Source organism: Rhinolophus ferrumequinum, chromosome 10 (genome assembly GCF_004115265.2).
Source record: "Rhinolophus ferrumequinum isolate MPI-CBG mRhiFer1 chromosome 10, mRhiFer1_v1.p, whole genome shotgun sequence".
Lineage (NCBI taxonomy): Eukaryota > Metazoa > Chordata > Mammalia > Chiroptera > Rhinolophidae > Rhinolophus > Rhinolophus ferrumequinum.
The window spans coordinates 4953325-4976086 of record NC_046293.1 but is presented as its reverse complement, the minus strand read 5'-3'; the positions used below and the strand labels follow the sequence as shown (position 1 = coordinate 4976086).

The window sequence follows — 22762 nt, the reverse complement described above, 5'->3', positions numbered from 1 at the left end:
CCTGGTAGGTCCCCCGAGGCCCCGCTTAGCAAGGAAGATGAGATGGGAGACAAACCTGGCCCAGATGCAGGTCGGAACAGGATGTGGCCACAGGTTCCGATGTGCCTGTGCCGGCCACAAAGAGGGAGCAACGACGAGCGAGGCCTACCAGGCAGGGCAACGGGCTGAGCTGGGCCCTGGGAGGTGCCCCCGAGCCGGGCCCTCTTCACTCTCCTTCATTTGCTCATTGAGCCTGCCCTCCGGTTCGTTTAACACACCGTGAGCACCCACGCTGCGTGGTAGGGAATGAACAGGGACATGCATGGGGTCTGCTTTCATTTCGGGACATCAGTGACTCACAGGGGCTCTGAAAGGCTTCCCGCATTGTGCTGCGGCACCACTCCCGGCCAAGTGATCCCTTAAGTCTGACACTTTCTGAGACCCACGGGGTCTTAATCCCGCGAGTGCTGGGCTTCTCCTGGGGCAGGACACGCCTCGGTGTTGGGAGGGCCTCCGTGATGCTGTCCATGGTTCTGGGGAGCCAGGAGGAGGGACGGCCTCGGCTGGGCTCAGGGACAGCTTTGCGGGGAGGAGAAGAGGGAGGGTGAGGAAAGAGGGGCAACAGGGATCTTTTGGGGAGGTTTAGGTGTATATGCGGGCAGGAGGGCTGAGGCCAGGTGAGCCAGGAGGGGTCTGAGGGGGACATCAGCCCACGCTCAGCATCCTGGTGACCACAGCAGTGGACAGACGGGAGGGGGAAGTCACTCAGCCATCATCAGTGGATGCTGAAAGTGACAGGATCTCTGTGTCTGTCCTGGGGGCACTGGGGAGAATGGGCTACGTGAAGTCAGGTTGCGGAGACTGGGGCTCACGGGATGAAGCCAGTGGGGGGCAGCTGAGTCCTGAGCCTCCTGCAAGGAGAGGGAGGCCAGCGGGGCAGCTCGGACATCCAGCTACTTGCTGCAATTAGAAAACAAGCCTCCAAACTAGACCCATGATTGCTGCATCAACAGGTCAGCTCCTGAAGTGAGGGAAGGCTGGGGTTGTGGGAGGGCAAGAGAGACTGGACCCTGAGAACCCAGTGGGGACAGTGCATGAAAGCTGACCCTGTTCCTGGGTGTGTTCCGAGATATGCTGGGTTTCCTCCCATCAAAACCCCTGGTGACTGTCAGCTCTAACGGCGCTTGCTTGCACTGTGCCAGCACCGTGCTAAGACTTCACCGGGTTACCACATCGAATCCCCCCAACTAGTATTAACACTTGATCATGATGCATCTCCAGCAATTCCACAGCAACACATGTATCACATGCTACCATCCTTCAGGACAGAGCATAATATTGCTTTATGAAAGTGTGTCAAACAGGATGAGAATATCTGCAAAAATGTGAACACACACACACACACACTCAAACCACAGCCCAACACATCCTCAGCCACCCAGAGGCTAACAGGAGCTTTGAAGTATGTCCACTTGGGGCCATTTGCAAAGTAAATGAATGCTTGCTTTTTCATTCTAGAAACTAAAAATGATATTACTGGTGCATCTTATGCATTTTCCAACAGTTGGAATGCACCTCCCATAGCTACTACGTTCGCAGGCATTTTCATAAACGTTCGAAGGGATGTCGGCTTCGGATTACAGAGGACCCACTTCCGGTTGTAAAGTCCTGCTCAGAGTCTGTCCTTCCACTTGTCACACCCTTGAGGTCTGAGGAGGGCCGGCCCCCAAGTGAACAAAACTGGAAAGAACACAGGTGGATGAGTCCAGCCGGGGAAGTGAGAGTCCTGGGTTTGAGTCTAGACTCTGCCTCTAGCTGGCTGTGTGGCCCCACAGACACCACTTCACACGTCCCCTCAGTGTCCTCAGCTCTCCAGGAGGAATAAGACGCATGATGAGACGCATGTGAGTGTTCTTTGAAAGTGTTAAAACACAAAACAAACTGGAAACACTATTGTTCTAGCAACAGAAATGGGAGGATTCCAAGTGGTACATGCAAACTTCGGTGAGTATGCCATAAACTTAGAGGAAATTGAATAGTTTTCTAGTAAAACACAGATTACTAAATTTAACTTAAGTCCTAGAAAGGCCTGAATGGACAGGTAACATAAAAGAAATGGAAAAAGCTGTTAAGAGATTGATCATTAAAAAGGTGTCAAGCCTAGATAATTTTAAGAGCAAGCTATAGCTAACTTTTAAATAATAGATAATTTTTATATTACTCAAATTACTATACTTTGCTGTGTATAATGTACTCCTGTGTATAATGCACACCCAGGTTTTTGGCCCAAACTTTCATGGAAAAAAAATCTTTCATTTTAATTTTTTAATTCAAATTTTTATTTGTTTATATTTAGTTACTTGTTTTTTTGAACTATAAAGGAATTTTAGCATTTATTTTTCAACATATTATGGTACAAGAAATTTTATGTAACAAATTACAAAACACAAGAACAGATACCAGGTACAAGAAATTTTATGGACCGGTAACAAATTTGCGATATTTGCACCTCATAGGAGGCCAAGAACTCTTCATCGGTGCAAGTTCGTGGTAAGTTCAACAAAACCGATGATCAGATTCCAGGGTATTATTTTGCATGCAGAGATCGTTATTGATTTCTAGATACACTTTTAACTTATAAGCATAAATAAAAGAATTAAAAACATTTATATAGATATGGAATTGGTACTACCGATGTATAAGACGCGCCCTTATTTTTCCCTCAGACATTTGGACAAAAAAGAGCACATTATACACGGCAAGATATGGTGTTATAGAACACAGAAGGGGATATATAGTAGTGCTCCAATTCGTTGTAGGTTATCCTAATGCCTAATATAAAAGTATGATAAAGAAAACACCTGAAAATTAAAATATAAGCCAATCTAATTTATAGATATTAATGCAAAGGCATGAACAAACTTAAGAAAAGCCATTAGGAATATTTAGCACCATATTGAAAAAATGACACACCAAGATCGACGAAGGTTAATTCGAAGGGGAAGAATCTTCAAGAATTAGCAAATCCCACAATTCCATACAGGAGCCAAGGTCACATGTTAACAGACGGCAACAAAAGCATTTACCAAAATTCAATACCGATTCCTGACAAAATGGCATAGAAGAGACTAGAATCGATAAACGGTACAGAGGTAAACAACCTGATGTAACACTCTCTTCCTAAATGAGAGTGTTAGACATAATCTCCAAACATATTAAGTGGGTAAAACATTAGCTCATTTCCATTAAAGTCAGAAACAAGATAGACGTGCTGTATGTTTTTAGAGGCTCCAGCTTTTGAAATAAGACAAGAAGATGAAATAAACAGTATAAATGTTGAAAAACAAGATTTATCATTATTTGTGGATATGAGTCTACAACTAGAAAAATATCAATACAATTAGAAAGTGGCTGTATTCAAGCCAAAAATACAAAACAACAACAACAAAAAAAAACAAAGCAATACCTTTTTTTAAATAGTAATGGTAACTAGTTAGATATTGTATTGTGAAAATATCCACATTCACATTAAATACAAAGCTATTGAGTACCTTGGGATGCATTTCATAGGAAAAGTACAGATAAAGAAATCTACATATTCTATTGAAGGTTATTAAAGCAAAACTGGAATAAATGGAGAGACGTGCTACATTCCTGGATATGACAACTCCTTTTCAAAAGACAAAATCTTTCTCAAAGTATCAATTTAATGAAATGCTGATAAAAATCTCAATGCATATTTGAAAAATAAGTATGTGAGAATTGCCACGAAATTTTTGGAAAAGGCTAGTAATGAAGTTTTTGACCCACCAGATATTAAAATGCCATAAACGTGATACAATCAGAATGGTCTAGCTACCGTAAGTCTGGAAATACACCAGTAAATTAGAGGACCCTACCCAACTGTTAGTTAAACAGGTCTGTCCTGTGGCTGGGCCATTACATCCCAAGGCCTACAGGTTACAGCTTTGCAGAGGTAGAAGAGACCAGTATGGCTGACTCAAAGACAACCTCGGGTAAGGGTGTCCCTCCTAAGCAAGACAGACACCTAGGCGTCATAAAGGAAGGTGCTTCCTTCTCTCCTGACTCATCAACTTCAAAACACAGTCCTCCCAAGGTCTCCATCTCAGCAAGGACACTCCTTCCAGTAGCTTAGGCCTGGGGTCGTCTGTGCCATAGCCTTCTATTACTCATGTGCACACTACCCACAAATTCCAACGGCTATGCTTTCAGTATGGATCCAGGAGGTGACCACTCCATCGTCACCTCCCGGTCCAGGCCACCAGCATGTCTCATACGGATTACTGCAGCAGTCTCTCTGCTTCCACCCTCCACCCTTTTCCTCTGAGGATGATCTTTTTGAAGTATACACACACGTGTATCCATGCACACAAGTCTTAACACTCGTTCTCTGGATGGAGGGGTAAGCGTGGGCAGAGGCAGGCAGAAAACTGGGGCTCCTGAGCTGGAGCCTTGCTCCCCTGAGGGTCAGAGGTCCTGAGGTTCGGGGTAGGGAGAGTCTGGCTGCGAGGGGTGCTGAGGGGAGGCTCAGAACCCTGACAGATGTGACTTGGACAGTCCTGGATGTGACTCTAGCCCCGCTTTCCACCTGTGTAGGGATCAGAGGAACGCCTGGGTCACACCGAATCCCAGAGCCCCGAGGGGGTGGGGAGCACGTGTGGTGGGTATGTGACACACACACACACACACACACACACACACACACACACACACACACACACACACACACACACACACTGCACTCACAGAGAATGACCACTCAATACACGCCCCGATTACTGTGCTGTGTCATTCACAAACACCCCTGGGACACCTGCTATGTGCCAGGTACTTTTCTAGATATTGGGAAGGCAGACGGAAGAAGTCATCCTTAAACAAAGTCTCTGCCCAGGTGGGTGGAGTCTCACGAGGGAAGGGGGAGACGAGGGCCAGCCTGACAGGTGAGCGGAGATTACAACGGGCCATGTGCTCTGAGGAGCGGGGACCTGGGCTGTGGGCACAACTGGCCTCCCGGAGGAGGAACCGACTGACCTGGGAGGCAAAGGACGTGCATGTGCAAAGTGACGCAGCACCCAGGGCCAGAGGCGACTCTCCTTACTCAGCAGCCCATGGACTTGCAGGTCGGAGTCTGAGAAATGCAGGGAATTAGGAAACCAACGCAGGGCATCTGCCTGCAAACTCAGTGCTTCTCTTCACACCCTGACGGCAGCCAGAGGCCAGGCCACCGGCCTCCCCGCCCTCCCCTGGCCTGGAGGGCGGGAGACGGGAGACTGAGGCAGGTGTTTCCCAAGGAGAAACAGAGGCAGCACCATGGGTGGCGGGACTGGAACTTCTCAGGAAGGTGGTTTTGCCTCCAGTTGGAGATATTCCTTTGCTGCTTGCAAAATTATGGCGTGTTCACTTTTTAGAAGCTCCAAAAAAGGCACAAAGACAAAGCAAAGACCACCGATAACCCCAGCCCCATCTACTGCCATCACCTAGGTACACGAGGGAGGAGCCACTGACCTGAGGTCCCCAGACCCACAGGGAGGACGCGGCCCAACTGCTTCCCACCCCACGCAGCCCAGAGGGCCCGGCGGCGCTTCCATCAGGGGCATTCAGGCTCAGAGTCTGCCAGGCGCCCACATTCTGGGTCCCATCCTGCTTTTTAGGGAAGCCACTCAGCCACCGCCAGCCTCACTCCGAGTGACTGGAGACGCCAGGGAAGAACAGATGGCTCTTGGTCTGGCGCTTTTGTGTCCCCGGCACGTCTCACGTGATCATTATATCCGAATGGGGAAAAATAGTGCTTTTTCTATAACTAGAAGAAATGTTTCTCCTAATCAGAAAAGACACCACTGTCTTCAGATGCAAATGTCACTTTCCAATACTAATGACACTTTACAGAAAAAGTGCCCTCAGGAGAGGTGTTACCCCTCTCCCCCAACATGACGAGAAGACCATGGGGCAGGGGTGAGGCCCCTTCACCCACACCCCTGGGGCTGCATCCTCTCGTCTGACAGCTGTGTGCACACAAGGCTGTTCTGCTTACTTAAAAAAAAAAAGAAAAAGAAAAAAGGAAAGGAATCTTACGCACTACAGGTCAGAGCCAATTAGAGAATTATTTACATGTTTTAAGAGAAGGAATCTTCTCTTCTGTATTCAAGGGTATTCATAGAACATTGTTTTACCAACAATCGTCCCTCTAGACGTCGCAGAGGAACACGGACCACCTCTGCCAACAAGAAAATCCCTGGTCCCATTTGTGACTACACCACCATCATGTTGGGAAAGTATATAAAAGGAATAATGTCGCAATATATGAAGTATACAACCATCAAAGAGCCGACTAATCACACCTCACTTTTATGGAGTGTTTCTCAGTTTTAAATGTATCCACATATCTCATTTACCAAAAAGCAAGTCACAGCTTTACTGTGGGCACTTGTGACTCCAAATCCTGCCATTGTGTAAATCATCAGTGGCTGCCCCAATGGGTGGGGGTCAGAGGGAGGCAGACGGGTGGGGGCCTGTGCAGAATTCATTTCGAGCCCACACTTTCTGTCCCGGTTCCAAGGCTCCTCTCCCTCCTGCAGCCTGGTGCCTCTGACACTGTCTTTGAGTCTAACTAGGGCTTCTCCCAGTGCACACGGCTGCCGCCGGCTGACAACTGGGGAGAGCCCTGCAGTCACAGTGCTGGGTCCCCAGCCCATGTTGTGCCCCCATCAGCTCAGGCCAGACCTGCCATCATTCAGCACCTCCCACCAGCCTGTGAAGAAGGCGCAGAGCCCGGCGCTGGGGCTCAGCCGGAGGGAGTGGCACCAGTCACTCAAATTCTGCCTGACCACGCAGAGCAGAACTCGGCTGAGGGCCGGACTGGTCCAGCGGAGTTTCACTGTACTCTTGTTTCAACAGCTGTATTAAGGGACTGGTTCCAGGACAGAGACTCCTAGTGCCCTGTCAGCAGGTTACGTCCAGTCACAGTCTTGGCTGACTTGTAAAATCAACCTTCCACTCAATCGTATCCTAAACAACTTCTCCACATAAGGGAGACCAGAGAACATAATAGGGAGGCGTGGTTTGAATTGCCAAAGAATCAGACAGGGTTAGAAGTGGAGACACACACACGAGTAGTTGTTTCCTGTGTGTCGCCTTCAAGGCTCCATTTCTTCCACTGTCCCTGCAGCCACACCCTTTGCCATGTGACTGTGGGGCTCCCCTGCTGAGGAGGGGGAGAATATTTCCCCATCAGCCACAGGACTTGCTGTGGCTGAGGGAAGGTCAGCTAGCACATGTGACCAGGAATTAAGAAGCGCTCTCATGGCTGGGCCAGCCCTCTGCCATGAGGTAATGGCGCCTTGGTCGCACGCAGCACTGGTTCTGGGGGAGGGGAGAGACACATGGGGCAGAGACGTTCCCGTCAGGCCATCCAGAGCTGAGCCAGCCTAGCTCAGCCACCTGACAGATGCGAAAGTGGAAGAAAGGCTTATTGTTTGCAGCTTTTGTGACTGTTTGTTACATAGCAATAGCTGACTGAGACAGTTCTGAATTTCTAGTTACGTAGCACGAAATGAAGGGGGATGAGCTCAGAGTACAGAGAAAAGAGGCAGGCTGGTCAGCGTGGATGGCTTTTTTGGCCATCAGCTTTCCTTGATGACGAGCACTTTGCAAGGGGACTTTGGGACCTTCGTCCTGCGGTTGTCACTTGCCTGGGAGCAACAGGTTAGACACTGTGGCTGGTTTAGCAAGGTCCATTCCGGCTGACAGACGGGAAATATATCAGTGTATTCTTTTAACTATTATGAAGGTTATAATTAGCTAATCAGATTGCATGATTCTTCTACTAAGTTTTGTTCTGAATATTTAGGGAAATAATTATGTAGTTCCCATGATTCCTTTATAGGAGGGAAAAAAAAAAATCCTGAAACTTCATACAGAATAAGAACACAGCAGGTAGCAAAAACTCCTAATTAAAAATACTCAGTAAAGAATTCCTGCATTTCCTTTGAAAGAACAGTGTAATTACTTCTAAGAATTGAAAAATTGCTCCATTTGATCAAATATTTTGATTAGCAAAGAAATTAATTGTACTGTATCATTTGTATTTACAGTGGATAAATGAATGCTAAAAATAACAACAGCAGCAAAACTGCCTGTCAAAAAAAAAAAAAAGATAAAACGTTAAGAATCCAGATGAAAATGAAATGGAAGCTTTCTGTACACACGTACCGGGACCGACTCCGACCCCAGATCAAGACACCGACTTTTGCACCAGATCAAGACTCCGAGAGCCCCGAACACACACCAACGGTAGACATTCGTCTGTTAGGAGATCTCAAGATCTCAGTGACAGATGAATTAGCATCAATAGTCTAGTATGCTGTTTGCAGAAGTGAGGGAGTTACAGCAGAATTCCAGGCACAATTCCAGAGTTCCTGGAGGCATGACCACTGCCCAGACCTGGGATCGCTTAGCAGGCAAGTATTCTCTCTGTGCCAATGAATGAAGCGAATCTGAAGATTCCAGAACTTCCTTTGGAAAGGCTAGAATCAAGTCAAGCTTCCAGTCAACTGAAACAGGGGCTTATTGAGACCCGGTGCTGGCGACACTGAGGCCCGGTCCTGGCGACACTGAGGCCCGGTGCTGGCGACACTGAGACCCGGTGCTGGCGATGCTGAGGCCCGGTGCTGGCGACACTGAGACCCGGTGCTGGCAGCCAGCCTACCCTGTACCTCTTTCAGCCAGCTGCTGGGTGGAGCGTTACAGAAATTTCTCTAATCCTCCCATCACCTTTCAAGGTAGCTGTGGTTCTCCCTATTTGTTAGATAAAGTAAGTGGGACTTGGATGCAGAGGTCAGGTCTCACCCGTGGCCCCCAGGCTATTCCCCTGCAAGCTGATAATGGAGCTCAAGGTGGTCTGACTTCAAACCTATGCTCTTCCCATCCTATCGGATTCCAGCCACCTACCACATACACAAGAACACAAGAGCCTGCTAAAACTAGGAATGCGGTAGGTAACTCGCAAATATTGACTGTGGGCCTACTATGTGCTAGGCACTGCCCCAGGCACTGGGCATAGAACAGTGGACAGCAGAGACCAACCCCTGCCCGGGAGAAGCTGACACTGAGATGTCCAACCAGGCAAGCAGGGAGGACACCCCCACCCCAGCCCCAACCCTCAGCGTGCCTCCCAGAGCCCTTCGCCATCCAGCACCCCGCCCCCAAATCCGCTCCCTCTCCCCCTCGCCTCAGCCCAGGCTCCAGCCATGCCCAAAGCGTGGGGCTTCCCACAACCTGGGCCTGGGCACACGCTGATCCTTACGCTCACGAAGCCCATGTCCCCATATCCAGACTCGGTGCTAGGTCACCAGGGAGCCGTATGTGCCCATCTTTGCCTGACTTAGGTCCTCCTTCTCTGCTTCTCCGAGCTCACTTCCACCACACAGCTCGACAGTCACACAGGATCTAGCTGGGCACCCTCGCAAACACCCAATTCCCAAATCCTTCGGTGGCATAACACTGCCATAAAATGCACGGAAATAAAGGGGAAACATTTAAGCCACCCTCCGACCTTTTAATGACTCAATAAACTCGTGGCTGAAGCCATTTATGAAACTATTAAAATACATTCTTCCACCCAAATAAATTCCACCCTATAATCACATCACGACTACACATTTAACAGCAGACACACACTCGCGGAAGCAGGACAGAATAATGAATGCCTACATGTGGGGTGTGCTGTGTTTGAGACCAGGCAAGCCACAATCCTACAGGAAGGAAGCTGAGAGCACGGGCCTGGCGCCGGTCGGGATTCAAATCCCAGCTCTCGCACTTCCTGGGTGACCGGAAACGGATGCTCTAGCCAACCTGCACCTCAGTTTCCTCACCCGCAAAGTATGGATAATCTCAGCACCCACACCCTACAGGGCTGTTAGTAAGATTACCCGTTAATTTATGCAAAGCGTAGCCACCATCCTCTAGATGCTGGGGTCTGACTGCGGTGACAAGAAGATGACAGTAACTGGCCAGGCGCAATCACTAGGTAGGTGACTTGCTCCTTCCTCTAATGTCTCAGCGTGGACCATTCAGATCCAGGCCCCGGTAAACGCCAAGAGACAACACTTCCTGGTTTGTTCAGGAGTGGTCATAGCCATTTCTGCGGGAGCAGCTATCACCCCAAGGGGAACCGTGTGTGCTTCCCTGTCTGTCCTGCCACGGCCTGGACCCCAGGCTGGCCCCGGGCCTGGCACACATCGCACTGGCTGCATGGTGACAGTTAAGGTTCTCCCAGTCAAATGGGGCACCTAAAGCCAGAACGCGAAGCGCTCACCTGCAGGTCAGACTCATAGGTACATGGTACAATCGAGATACTGGCGCCGGCTGTATTTTGGATTTTCTCTGCCAGACTTATCTGGGACAATGACTTCTTGGGTTGACTCTTGGCTTCCTGATATGGTCATGACCTTGTACAATCAATGGTACAGCTCAACTCCAGTGCTTAACTGATCCAAAAATTCCAATTCAATTAGACTGTCCATGAGACTGTCATGGCTCTGGGGGGACCAGATGAATGGGGCCAGCCTGGCCTGGCTGTGCCACAGCCTGTGGATTAGGAACATACAGACGTGTGTCCCACGGAGGGGAGGAATCAACAAGTAATGCCAACCCCGGGTCCAGAGGGAGTGCTTAGGAAAGTATTTGGAGGATGCTGGAGAGGGTGACAAATTCAGGTGGACTTTCAGAGGAACTGTACAGGGCTCCCAAAGCAGCGTCCTAGGGACTGGCGGAGGGCCCGCCATGGCTGGGACATAAAGGTGGACGGGACCCAGTCCCTGCCCTCCAAGGCCATGGAACGTTTTGGTTTGAAAAACTTTACTCATTCAAATTTTGCTTTCCTGCAGGGCAGCCAGCTCACCAAACTCACAGGCCCGGAGAGGAGAGGTAGACGTGTGAAGTCTGACTGGCCCCCCGGGGCTGCCATGTGATGCCTGCAGGCCTGTCAGGTGGGCTGCTGCCGACATTCAGGCTGTGGCTGAGTCTACTCCTTTGCCTCAGCTTAGGCACGGAGGGCCCAACGTCCCCTCACCCTGGCCTGTCACCAAGGCCACCCCAAGTGGCCAAGTCCTTCACAACCTGCCACAACCTCAGTGGTCTCCAGGACAACAGGCAACAAATGTTTCGTTGGCAAGTGGAAAGTGAGTGAAATTTAGGGGAAACATTTTTAAAAATCACTGAAATTATATCAAGGGGACCTAGCCTTCTTGCCATCAGGAGCAAGAGTAAATAACAGTAAGGCTATATCTTAATAATTTACTTAATTTATTTCCAATAATCTTAGAGCCCTTTCCTGAAAAGGAGACTTCCCCATGCTTTATCATAGTCATTAAAAATACATGGACATCATTATATTTACAATGAAAAGAACGATAAATCGATGTAACACCATTGGCAGCTCATATAAATGTGATGCTCATAAAAGATTACAAACATTTTGACGTGCTTTACGGTCTCCTCTTCGGCTGAAAACTACAATCTTAAATTGTCTCTTAGGAAAAAAACCCATCTTCAAGTTATTTAACATCTCACGGATGACTTTAAAGACTATATATTATAAACACCAAAGAAGGAAAACTTTCATTGGCTCTCCGCTGGCTAGGATGTGACAAAACAATCCCTTTGCATCGAACAAGGATGTTTTGTTAAAAAAAGGTTCCATTATTTCCATGGTAATAAAGTAGAAAGATTTTATATGGGTTTCTACTATGTCTTTTAAAAATTCTATTTCTGCTCTGAGTGTTATTTTTATATCCGTGGAAGAGAGTGAAATTGCTCTTTAAGATTTCGAACAAATGTTAAACAGGAATGATTTTCTAAAAACAAGGTGATACTCTATATTTTGCACATAGCATTTGAATATAAAATGCTTTTCTCAGAAGTGAAAAAGAGGTATGTGCTGAGGACAGAAATTCAGATACTATTTTCACCCAGTTTGTGGGAGTCTTATGAAAAAGGTGCTGGTGCTGTCATCTAGGACGTGCCCCCCTTTTTCTCCACCCCCCCTTTATTTTACTTTTTAACCAAGCCACTGAGGCAAATTCCTTGCTCCCATCTGAAGAGACTGAAGTCACGTTTGTCTTCATTAGCTCTCAGGCCTCTGGGCCGACCGGCCTGGTTCTCAAACCCAAGAGCAGCATCTAGAGAATAACCTGGTGCCTGCAGACTGAGCCCTGGCCGGCACTTTGAGAAACACTGCTGGTCTTCAGTGCTGCTCAATGAAGCCGAGGAATGAGGAGGAGACAAGAGAGCAGGGTCGGAAAACAATAAGCATCTATTCTGAAAAGAGCTCAGGCATCACATGTGGACTAAAGTTGGGAGGACACAGTTAGCGGTGTGGCCGCTCTAGAGTGGGTCATGAGCAGGTGCAGCTTTACTCTCGGGGTACCTGCCGTCTACCCGAGGCCTTACGAAACGTGTGCGCTGCGTACAATTCCAGCTGCTCCTTTTCTGAGACCGGATTCCGCGTGGCTAGGGACGATCCGCGGGAACTATCTTCGATGGGAGAGGCACTGGTCGCCTTAATCACACGGTGATGATCTCCTTTTAATTACTTGCCACCGGGCGTCCCCAGAGGGGAAGGATGGCTGGTGTCATGTGTAATGAGCTTGGGGGTGATGCATGTGCTCTTCCTATGATTTGTTACTTGTGTGCCTTCTGTGAAGACCAGCAGCCCAGGGTTACACTTCAGAAAGCGTCAGGATGACACAGCATCCTTACTGCAGCCCCCTGGAGGAAGCTCACCCAGGCCCTGCTCACGAGGCTCAGTGATTCTCCTTTGGCTCAGGGAGAGGCCCTTGAAGTCTGAAGCTAGGGATGCAGGGCCCCTGCTCTGGCCCTGCCAGCACCCCAACCCTCGGCAGGTCAGCAGGACAACAGAAACCCCCACACACCCTGAACTGCTGGTGGTCGCTCCACACCGAGGCCTCACACGCCTCACCTTCCTGCCGTCCTTTCAGCCCGGAAGCCCCTTGCTCACCCTGGCCTCCCAATAGATGCACCTTGGCTCCAAGTTCTGGCTTCTCAGCAAGGTCTTACCACACCCCAGGCCAAGGCCGGGGGCTGATACCAGATAATTCCACCACCAGCTGCACACGGACCAGACGAAGCAGGGGGAGCCTTGCAGTGGGTCCCAGCGGTGTCACTGCTGCGTTCCTGGTCCTCAGCCCCAGTCCCACCCAGCCCTGCACCTCCTCTCTTTCTACCTGAGCACACTTCTCACCTCACTCACACCGCAGTTCACCCAAAAACCTCCTGGCAACAGTGTTCGGCAAAGTGCTCCCACTGGCGCTGCGAAGGGCATGGGGAAGCAAGCTGGCCGCGTTCGAAGCTTTTGAAATGTTCGCTGAGGTCTGGTCATTTCCGAGTTGGCGGAGACACTCATGGTGACCCGCTATCGGGGACGGTGGCGGCCACGCGGAGGCTTGAGCCCTGCCTCATGAGCTCTGGCACAGAGCTGCTGTGGTCAGACATGTAAAAGGCGTCAGGAGGGTCTGGGCACAGATGTTTATGTGCCCAATGAAGATGCACTGCGATCATCAGAACGCAGAAAACTGGACGATGCCTGAAGTGCGGCGACAGGAGGGGCTACACCCCGCGAGCCGCCCCTGTCCCAGCAGACTTCTCCTCACTCTGCTCCTCCTTCAAAGCCAAGAAGCCTGGGGCCATGCCTGCCTGTCCTCTCTCAGCACAGATTGGGCATCAGCAAGGCCGGTCTGCCCGCTTTCCAAATGTAGCTGGACCTGTGCCACGCCGGCAGCACCCGCCCCTGGTGTGTGGCCAGCCTCCCCGCTTGGGCCCTCGGCCCCCACAGTCTCTTCTCCATCCAGCAGCCACCATGACGTTTCGAAAATGTAACTCAGGTCACACTCCTCAGCCCGAAACCATTCCTTGCCTCTCCATGTGACACAGTCCAAGCCACCCCAAAGTCATTGCCAAGACCACAGGTGACACGGCCGCCCGCCCCTCCCTTCCCTGACTGGCCCTGCAGCAGCCACACCACTGACTCTACTCCTCCAGCCAGTGGGGCATCCTCCTGCCCAAGTCTGCAGCTGTGTCCCCTGACAGAACCCCCAGGTGTCACTGGGTTCACGCTCTCCCCTCCGCTGGGTCCCGGGTCCCGGCTCAAATGCTACCTGCTTAGACAGGGAGTCCTTCTGCTCCGCTTTATTTTTCTCTGTAGCACATGTTGGAATCTGACATATATGTTCTCATTCCTCCTCCATCTCCCTCGCTGGAAGACAAGCCCCTGGAAGGCAGGGACCCTTCGGTTTGGTTCAGTGCCTGGTGCACAGTGGCCCCGCAGGAGACGCTGGTTGATGGAAAGAGTGAATGAACCCACACAACAGGATGGATGGTCCTCATCCAACGAAATCCACGTGTTAGAGAAACATCAACAACATGGAAAATGGCACCGACATCTGAGTTAGTGACAAGGCGGCTAAGTAAGTGACACTGGCAGAGGCCGTGCCGGGGGTCCTGGGAGAGAGGCCGGGAAGCTGGAATGAGGACGCCAAGTCTGCCTGTCCTCTCAGCCACTCAGCCCACAGTGCCTAAGAGCGATTATTTAAGAGGCGGAAGGGAGGTGAACGCTGAGTATCAGGAGGCTCCCAGCTGGAGAGCAACAGATCTCGGTGAGTGCTGGGGTGCTGTGGGGAGCAGGGCTGCAGGGCAGGGGGGGAGCAGGGCTGCAGGGCTGGTGGGGGGAGCAGGGCTGCAGGGCTGGTGGGGGGAGCAGGGCTGCAGGGCTGGGGGGAGCAGGGCTGCAGGGCTGCAGGGCAGGGGGGAGCAGGGCTGCAGGGCTGGGGAGGAGCAGGGCTGCAGGGCTGGGGAGGAGCAGGGCTGCAGGGCCGGTGGGGGGAGCAGGGCTGCAGGGCAGGGCGGGGAGCAGGGCTGAAGGACTGGGGAGGAGCAGGGCTGCAGGGCAGGGCGGGGAGCAGGGCTGCAGGGCAGGGGGGAGTAGGGCTGCAGGGCTGGGGGGAACAGGGCTGCAGGGCTGGGGGGAGCAGGGCTGCAGGGCAGGGGGGGAGCAGGGCGGCAGGGCAGGGCGGGGAGCAGGGTTGCAGGGCTGGGGGGGAGCAGGGCTGCAGGGCTGGGGGGAGCAGGGCTGCAGGGCTGGGGGAGCAGGGCTGCAGGGCAGGGGGGAGCAGGGGTGCAGGGCTGGGGGGAGCAGGGCTGGGGGGAGCAGGGCTGCAGGACTGGGGGGAGCAGGGCTGCAGGGCAGGGCGGGGAGCAGGGTTGCAGGGCAGGGGGGAGCAGGGCTGCAGGGCTGGGGAGGAGCAGGGCTGCAGGGCTGGGGAGGAGCAGGGCTGCAGGGCTGGTGGGGGGAGCAGGGCTGCAGGGCAGGGCGGGGAGCAGGGCTGAAGGACTGGGGGGAGCAGGGCTGCAGGGCAGGGCGGGGAGCAGGGCTGCAGGGCAGGGGGGAGTAGGGCTGCAGGGCTGGGGGGAACAGGGCTGCAGGGCTGGGGGGAGCAGGGCTGCAGGGCAGGGGGGGAGCAGGGCGGCAGGGCAGGGCGGGGAGCAGGGTTGCAGGGCGGCGGGGAGCAGGGCTGCAGGGCTGGGGGGAGCAGGGCTGCAGGGCTGGGGGGAGCAGGGGTGCAGGGCTGGGGGGAGCAGGGCTGGGGGGAGCAGGGCTGCAGGACTGGGGGGAGCAGGGCTGCAGGGCAGGGCGGGGAGCAGGGTTGCAGGGCTGGGGGGAGCAGGGCTGCAGGGCTGGGGGGAGCAGGGCTGCAGGGCAGGGGGGAGCAGGACTGCAGGGCAGTGTGGGGAGCAGGGCTGCAGGGCTGGGGGGAGCAGGGCTGCAGGGCTGGGGGGGAGCAGGGCTGCAGGGTGGGGGGGTGGGGGGGCGTGAGGGGTGCGGTGAGCAGTTGATCAAGTGATCTCAGCTTCTACAGCTTGTGCAACGATTCAATTGTATTTCTACATGGGCATAGATCACTTTTAAACAAATAAGAAATATTTGTTAAAAAAAAAAGAATCTTTTAAGGGTAGGGAAATCTCCCCACAACCCCCAAATTCAACAGCCTATAGGTCTGCCCTTGACCCCGCCCCAAAGGATGTGTGTATAGTAACAAGGATTGGTAGTAAATGTACAAAAATGTGAACACTGGCTGGCCTTAGGTGTGACTTTAATTCTCTTTAAAATTATTGGTATCTTCTAAGTTGTGTGTAATGGACATAAATGACTTCTACGAATATTACCTTACACCATATGAAATTGTCAATATTCAATCATTTATGACTCTAAAAATGGCAATTTCGTATGATGAACCCAGTAGAAAAAATACTTTAAAAACATGGGGCTGCTTTCAAGCTCAATAAAAGTATTTCTATCCTTAGACCCCAGTTATTTTACTTCTTGGACTTTTTTCTTTAGGAAATAATCCAAAATGTGGATATAGATTTATATACAAAGTGCTCACAGCAGAGTAAATTGCAATGGCAAAAGCTGGAAGAAAACCTAAATGCTTAAAAATAAGGGACTCGAAGGAACGTCATATAGACATTTTAAATGATGTTTGGAAGACCTTTACGTGACATGGTGCGATTTAGTGTGAAGGGAGAAAAAGAAAGACGCAGGATTCTACCGAGGGTGCCCAAAAATATGTATACACATTTTAAGAAAGAAAAAACTATTAAAATTGTAATACTGAATATATACCGATAACAAAAGATGAACACAAATCACGTTTGACTTCTGCAATGACAAGAGGTGCTCAAAGTGGTGACCATCAGTGTCCAGACACTTCCGATTACGGCAAACTGCTGCTTGAGCAACATTGACCAAAGTATCCACTTGTATCCATTTTTTGGCACCCCAGTATATACAGTGTTACCTCTACTATGTAAAAAAAAAGCATGACGTTTGCCCACCCACATGCCGGCAGTATTATTCACAATAGCTAAAACGTGGAAGCAACCCAAGGGTCTGCCCACCAGTGGATGAGTAGATAAGCAAAATATGGTCTATACATACAATGCACTATTGTTAGACTTAAAAAGGAAGGAACTTTGGCACCTGCTACAACAGGGATGAACCTTGAAGACATCATGATCAGTGAAATGAGCCAGTCACAAAAGGCCAAATACTGCTTGATTTCACTGATAAGAGGTCCCTGGAGTAGTCACGTTTACAGAGACAAAGTAGAAAGGGGGTTGCCAGGGGCTGAGGGAGAAAAGTGGGGGAGTCAGTGTGCAATGGGTCGAGTTTCAGTTTTACAAGATGAAAAGAGCTCTGGAGATGGATGGGGACAGTGAATGCACTTACTACCACTGAACTGTGCACTTAGAAAGGGTTAAGATGGTAACGTTTCTGTTATGTATATTTTACCACAGTAAGAAGCTGGGGAAAATGCATTAAAAGTAGAGCCATCCCTAAGGCAGTGTGGCACATGGGAAGAACTTCAGCTCCGAGGCCGGCCCTGCCTGGTGTCCAGTCCTGGCTGAGGCGGCCAGGTGGGTACCTGACTTCCGGAGCCTGTCTGTTTCATCTGTGAAGAGGACACCATCCCCTTGCTCGGCGGGGACAACAACTAGGCAAGAAAATGCATGGGACGGGCGCAGAGCTCGGCGTCACTAAACATTAGTGGAGAGGTTTTTGCTGTCATCACTCCATTATCATGGGGTTTAGGTTACTGTTTTCTTTTGTACACTTTCCTGTATTTTGCAAAACATCCTTAGTGAATATGTACTTCTTTTAAAATCAGAATAACGTATAATTCACATTAAAAACAGTGAGTGTCACCATAAACAGAGGGAAAAGGCAAGTCACAGACCAGGAAAAGGTATTTGCAACTCACATATGGACAAAGGACTGCAACCCTGGCAGGTAATTCACAGACAAGGAAGCCTGAATGGCTGATAACATTCGAAAGTGTTCGGCCTTACGAACCTTCGGACTGCCAGAAATGCAAAGGCCTGGTAATACATACCAAGTGTCAGCAGGGGTGTGGAGCATCAGGAAGTGTCACCCAAGGCTGCTGGGCGCGCACACTGCCTGGGGCACCCACGGTGGCAGCATCTGGGAAGAGGGGTGCACGCCCGTCCTCCCGCCCAGCAGTTCTATTCAGAGCAGCCCCGTGTGTGCACAAGGAGCCAGCCACAGAGAATGACCGGTGCTTCGCCATAACAGAGGAGATCGCAAAGAACGTACATTTACAGGATGATGGTAACTGTCTGAAGAGAGCTATGTCCATTCAATAGAAGATATTCATGTAATAGAAGCTTTTTACCGCAGCTTAAGTGAATGAACTAAAGCCAATGTAAGAACATGGATAAATCTTAACCCCATGACACTAAGCAAGAAAAATAAGCACAGAAGACAAAGTTCAATATACTACCACATACAGAGGGTGCCAAAAATGTATACATATTTTTAAAAAGGGAAACTGTATTAAAATTGTAATACTCAATATATACCGATAACAAAAGATGAACACAAGTCATGTTTGACTTCGGCAATTACAAGAGGTGCTCAAAGTGGTGACCATCAGTGTAATTTTAATACAGTTTTTTCCTTTCTTAAAATGTGTATACATGTTTTTGGCACCCTCTGTACATATAAAATTTTAAAACATGCAACACAATAGTACACATTGTTTAGGCATCTCCATCTAAATGACAAAGATGAGAAGCCCACAGTCCCCAGGGGACATGGCACAGTGTTTAGGGGCCTGGGGTCAGGGGAGAGACTTCCTGGGTTCATAAACCTGCTACTCTCCATCGGGCGGCTGTGGACAAGTTACTTAATGTCACCATGCCCCACTGCCCTCATCTATACAAGGATATTACTAGCGTGTATTTGTAGCGATAATTAAAAGGGTCACACGAGTTGGTATAAAGGACTAAGAAGAGTGCCTGACTCTCAGAAAGTGCTATAGAATGTTTGCAGTTGTTATTATCACAATGAACCTCAAACCTTAAAAATCTCCATGTTGTTTGCTCCAGGAATCGCATGTCCAAGAATTTGTCCCAGATAAGTGAAGAAGGATGTACGAACTTCGGTGTTCGTTCCGTATAAAAATGGCAGTTGGAAACGACCGAAGCATCCAGCTACAGGGGGACAGTTACATATATTCTAGTAAAGCCTGTTGTGATGTGGCTGTTGCATCCTTCACATGGATGTTTTCATCTGCCCTTCTGTGAAGGCAGGGACCAAGCCACTTGGGTGTCCATTCTCACTCGGCACAGAATGGTGATCAAAGAAACCCGTGCTGGTTGAAACTAGATTGTAACTGTTGCTAATGATCTTGGCCCATTTACATTAGGAGATCAAGAAGCAAGCTAAGAATATACAGCTTGTACAGCCGGAGAAGCAGCCACGGGAAGGAACGCAAGCCCTGTCGTCAGCCATTCTCCCTCCTCCAGGAAGCCCTCCCTGACTTCCTCTGGGTCCTGCTGCACATGTCTCTGTTTAAGCCTGCTATGTCCATATTTACCTCTACCTCAGTCTTGACCGCTACATGGCCCAGGGCCCGGCCCATAGTGGGTCCTCAACAAATGCCTCTTGACTGGATCCCAGTTCCTCCACTGCTGCTGGCTCAGGGCCTGACACATAGTGGGACTCTCTTCTTTGGATATCAGATCATCTTCAGGGATCTAAAAGATTCCTGAGCACTCTAAACCAACCAGACAAAAGCAAACTCGCAAAATTCTTTGAAAATAAATTTCAAGCGAAGTAAAACATACATATTTACTTTCTAATACTCTGTGTAGAATTGATGCCCACTTTTCATTTAGAATGAGCTGATTACATGAAGTGCTAATTTATCTAATGTGGTTTTAATCAATTATCCATTTTGCAAAAACTAATTTTAGTCCCATTTCAAAAAGAGATGCTTATGTGCTGCAGACAGCCTTACCTTTTCAAGGAAACAGTTGAAGTTCTGGAGAAAATATTTCCAATTTATATAGGGGGTTAGATGAATTCTCAGTTTTCTCAAAAAACAGTGATACTGATTGTCTGTTAGTTTGTAACAGAAATCCTTAAGAACTTGTCCAAAATCCGAAGCCTTTACAAACCCAGTGTCCTCTTTATCGAATGCAGAAAATGCCTAAAAAAAAAAAGGCAGATGCTACTGTCAAGTGAATATTTCAAAAGTATTTTTCTTAAGTACTGCTTCTGCTGAATGCAAATGAAATCAAGAGCATGCAAGTCCCGTGTAAATTCTAAATTACTTAACAAATACACCACGATTATGACAGGTAAGATGTGTGGATAGCATAAGAACATATGTGTTGGAGGGAAACTTACTTTACCCGTTCCTATTTGGATACGAATTTGAAGACAAGTGAAGAGGCCCCCAGGCCCCCAGTAACTGTCCAAGGTCTTTCGATCACTAAATTCTAGCTCCTTTGAGCATAAATCATCTGTAACAGGAGATTCAGGTACAATCTGACTCAGGGGTGGGGCGGGGGTGTCCAGCTAGGAGTCTGACGTTGGAAATGGCCAGGAGGAGGGGTCAATGGATCCCCCCCAATTACACCCTACCCTGAGGCTTGTCCACTGAGGCTGCTGTCCTTTCTCCATCCTCGGCCAGAGCTCGCGAGCCCTCCCCTTACAGGAAGACCCCCACGGCCCCGTGCCTGTGCCGAAGGGGCTGGGCAGACAGTGCCAACCCACCAGTGCAGTAGTCAAACTGAAAAAGTGCAAAACTGTGCTATAAAAGGAAAGCACATTTTTTTTCCATCTGTCGAAAGAAAATCATTCATTTTTATTGCACTAGGAAATCTGTATCAAGCGCTAGGTTAAGATCTTTTTTAAGTAAGAATTTAATGTTCTTGCAGACCCAAAACCAAATTCCCTTGTAGTTAATTCTCACTCAGAGCTAATTAGGCACACCCCATCAGCCCATGGGTGACGTTATATGTGTAATCAAATTAACCTTAAAATACTCCATAGCTTCAAATTTGCATTTAGCTTGTGGCAATACGAGGTAGCTGTGTAGAGTAGAAAAACCTCTGGCCCTACGTACGGTCAGGAAGCAGACTCTGAACTGTGGCTGTGTTGCCCACCATAAGCCCTTAACCTCTCTGAGCTTAGCTTCTTCGATATAAAAAAGAGGGACTGCCTAACTCATGTTTCCAAGTTTCACTATGGCAACCTGAAAACGCACCTGTCCAGGTACCTGACACCTAACGGATCTCAATAGAGGAGAAGGAGAATGATCATAAAAACATTCTCCTTCTGAGCACTTTGGGTTCCCAGGGTGTTAGAAGGCGTGGCGGTACTGTGAAATGAGCACCGTGAGACGCTCAGCGGACCTAAGCGGCAGCCTTGGCACCTGCACTCCCTGGGTCTGTGTGGCTTCCCCGTGTCAGCTCAGCCTGCCAAGCTGCAGGGTGGGTGGAAGGATCAAATGTGAAAAGGCTGGAAATCTATAAAATTCTGCACATAGGATCTTGGCTGCCATGTCCGAAACAAGATGCATCCTAGGCGCGTCTCCAGTGATACGCAGACAAGCACACACGCATCGGTATTCTCTGATGGCTGTCCTTCAACATCACCACGCCTTCCTCTGCTCACGGCCTCTAATGCCCTCTCTCCCTCAGCCCACCCGCCACTTTTGGCCGGAGAAACTCACTTTCTCGCTTAAAACCTCATCACCTAAGGAGTGCGTCTCAGAAAAGAGAGCCATGGTTCCTCCCAAATGTTCCGCGGACCCCAGTCTGAGAAACACCCGGATAGGCGTTCAGTGGTGCCACTTTAAGATGGAAGGGGGCAAAGCCGTCCTGCAAATGGCTTTATCTGGCCTGCACAGGGCTTCTGAAAAATCTGAAATATGTGCTGACATTTAGAAATCAGGAGGCTTCAGAGCTTCTCATAAAAAACCCAAAGGATTTAGGGCCCACACTGGGCCCACTTTCAGCTCAGCAATAGTCGGCCAGGGCTGAGGAGAAGCTGCCCTGTCTCCAGGGCCGTACCTCTGGCTGGGCCCCACCTGGCTCCCTTTGTTATTTATCTTATTCCTGGTCCCTGTGCACGTCCGAGTTTGCAGACCACTCAGCCAGGGCAGTCTTGAGCATGAGCTCCGGTGTTGAAAGGTGTACAGATAGCTTTTCTAGATGACCCACATCATTTTCATACTAATTTCTCTTTAGATAATCATCAAAATAAAGACATATAAATGTTAAATCCTCACAGAGAATTCCCAGATGCAGGAAAAAAAAACAAACGTCTGCTCTCCAAGATACACGCCAAGTGAGCTGGCCTTCCAGAACATTCTCAAGTTGGTTGGGCTGCCCCTGCCTTTCTCCTTCTCTCCCCACGAATCCCTTCCACTTGGACTCCAGAGTCTTACCTGCCTACTGAGGGGTCTTCACTCATGCTGGGGATTGAGCAAATATGTCCTAGGGTTCTGAGCGGGTGTGTGAGTCTGCACATGCAGACAGAGAGGCAGCCCTGCTCTGACGGGCTGTCGGGCAGGGCCTGCCAGCTTCTCATGCCCATCTCGTTAGACGGCAAGACCTGCCTTCTGCAGACAGCATCTCCTCTCCTCACTGCGGCTGCCGGGAAACTCACATGTGGACCCATCTGGGGGACCATGACCTCGCCGGCAGTGGGGCCTCAGCGTTATTTTCCGAGGACTCTGGCTCAGCACATATAGCACCCCCTCCACATACAGCAGGTCTCACTCAGCACGCTCTACGGTATTACACAGATGTCAGCCTAAACGTCAGCGTGCTCAGGGGTCGCTCTTCTCACACCCTCGCCTGGCTCCTGCCAGCC

General features: G+C 49.9%; 1 protein-coding gene across 1 annotated transcript in view; it reads right to left on the bottom strand.

Annotated features, from left to right (window-relative positions):
* Window positions 1-22762, bottom strand: part of EFCAB6 (EF-hand calcium binding domain 6) — a 223760-nt gene that overhangs the window by 21164 nt on the left and 179834 nt on the right. Inside the window, exon 27 of the mRNA XM_033118658.1 lies at window positions 19896-20087. Within this exon, the coding sequence (XP_032974549.1) occupies window positions 19896-20087 (192 nt within the window). The remainder of the gene's footprint in view (window positions 1-19895; window positions 20088-22762) is intronic.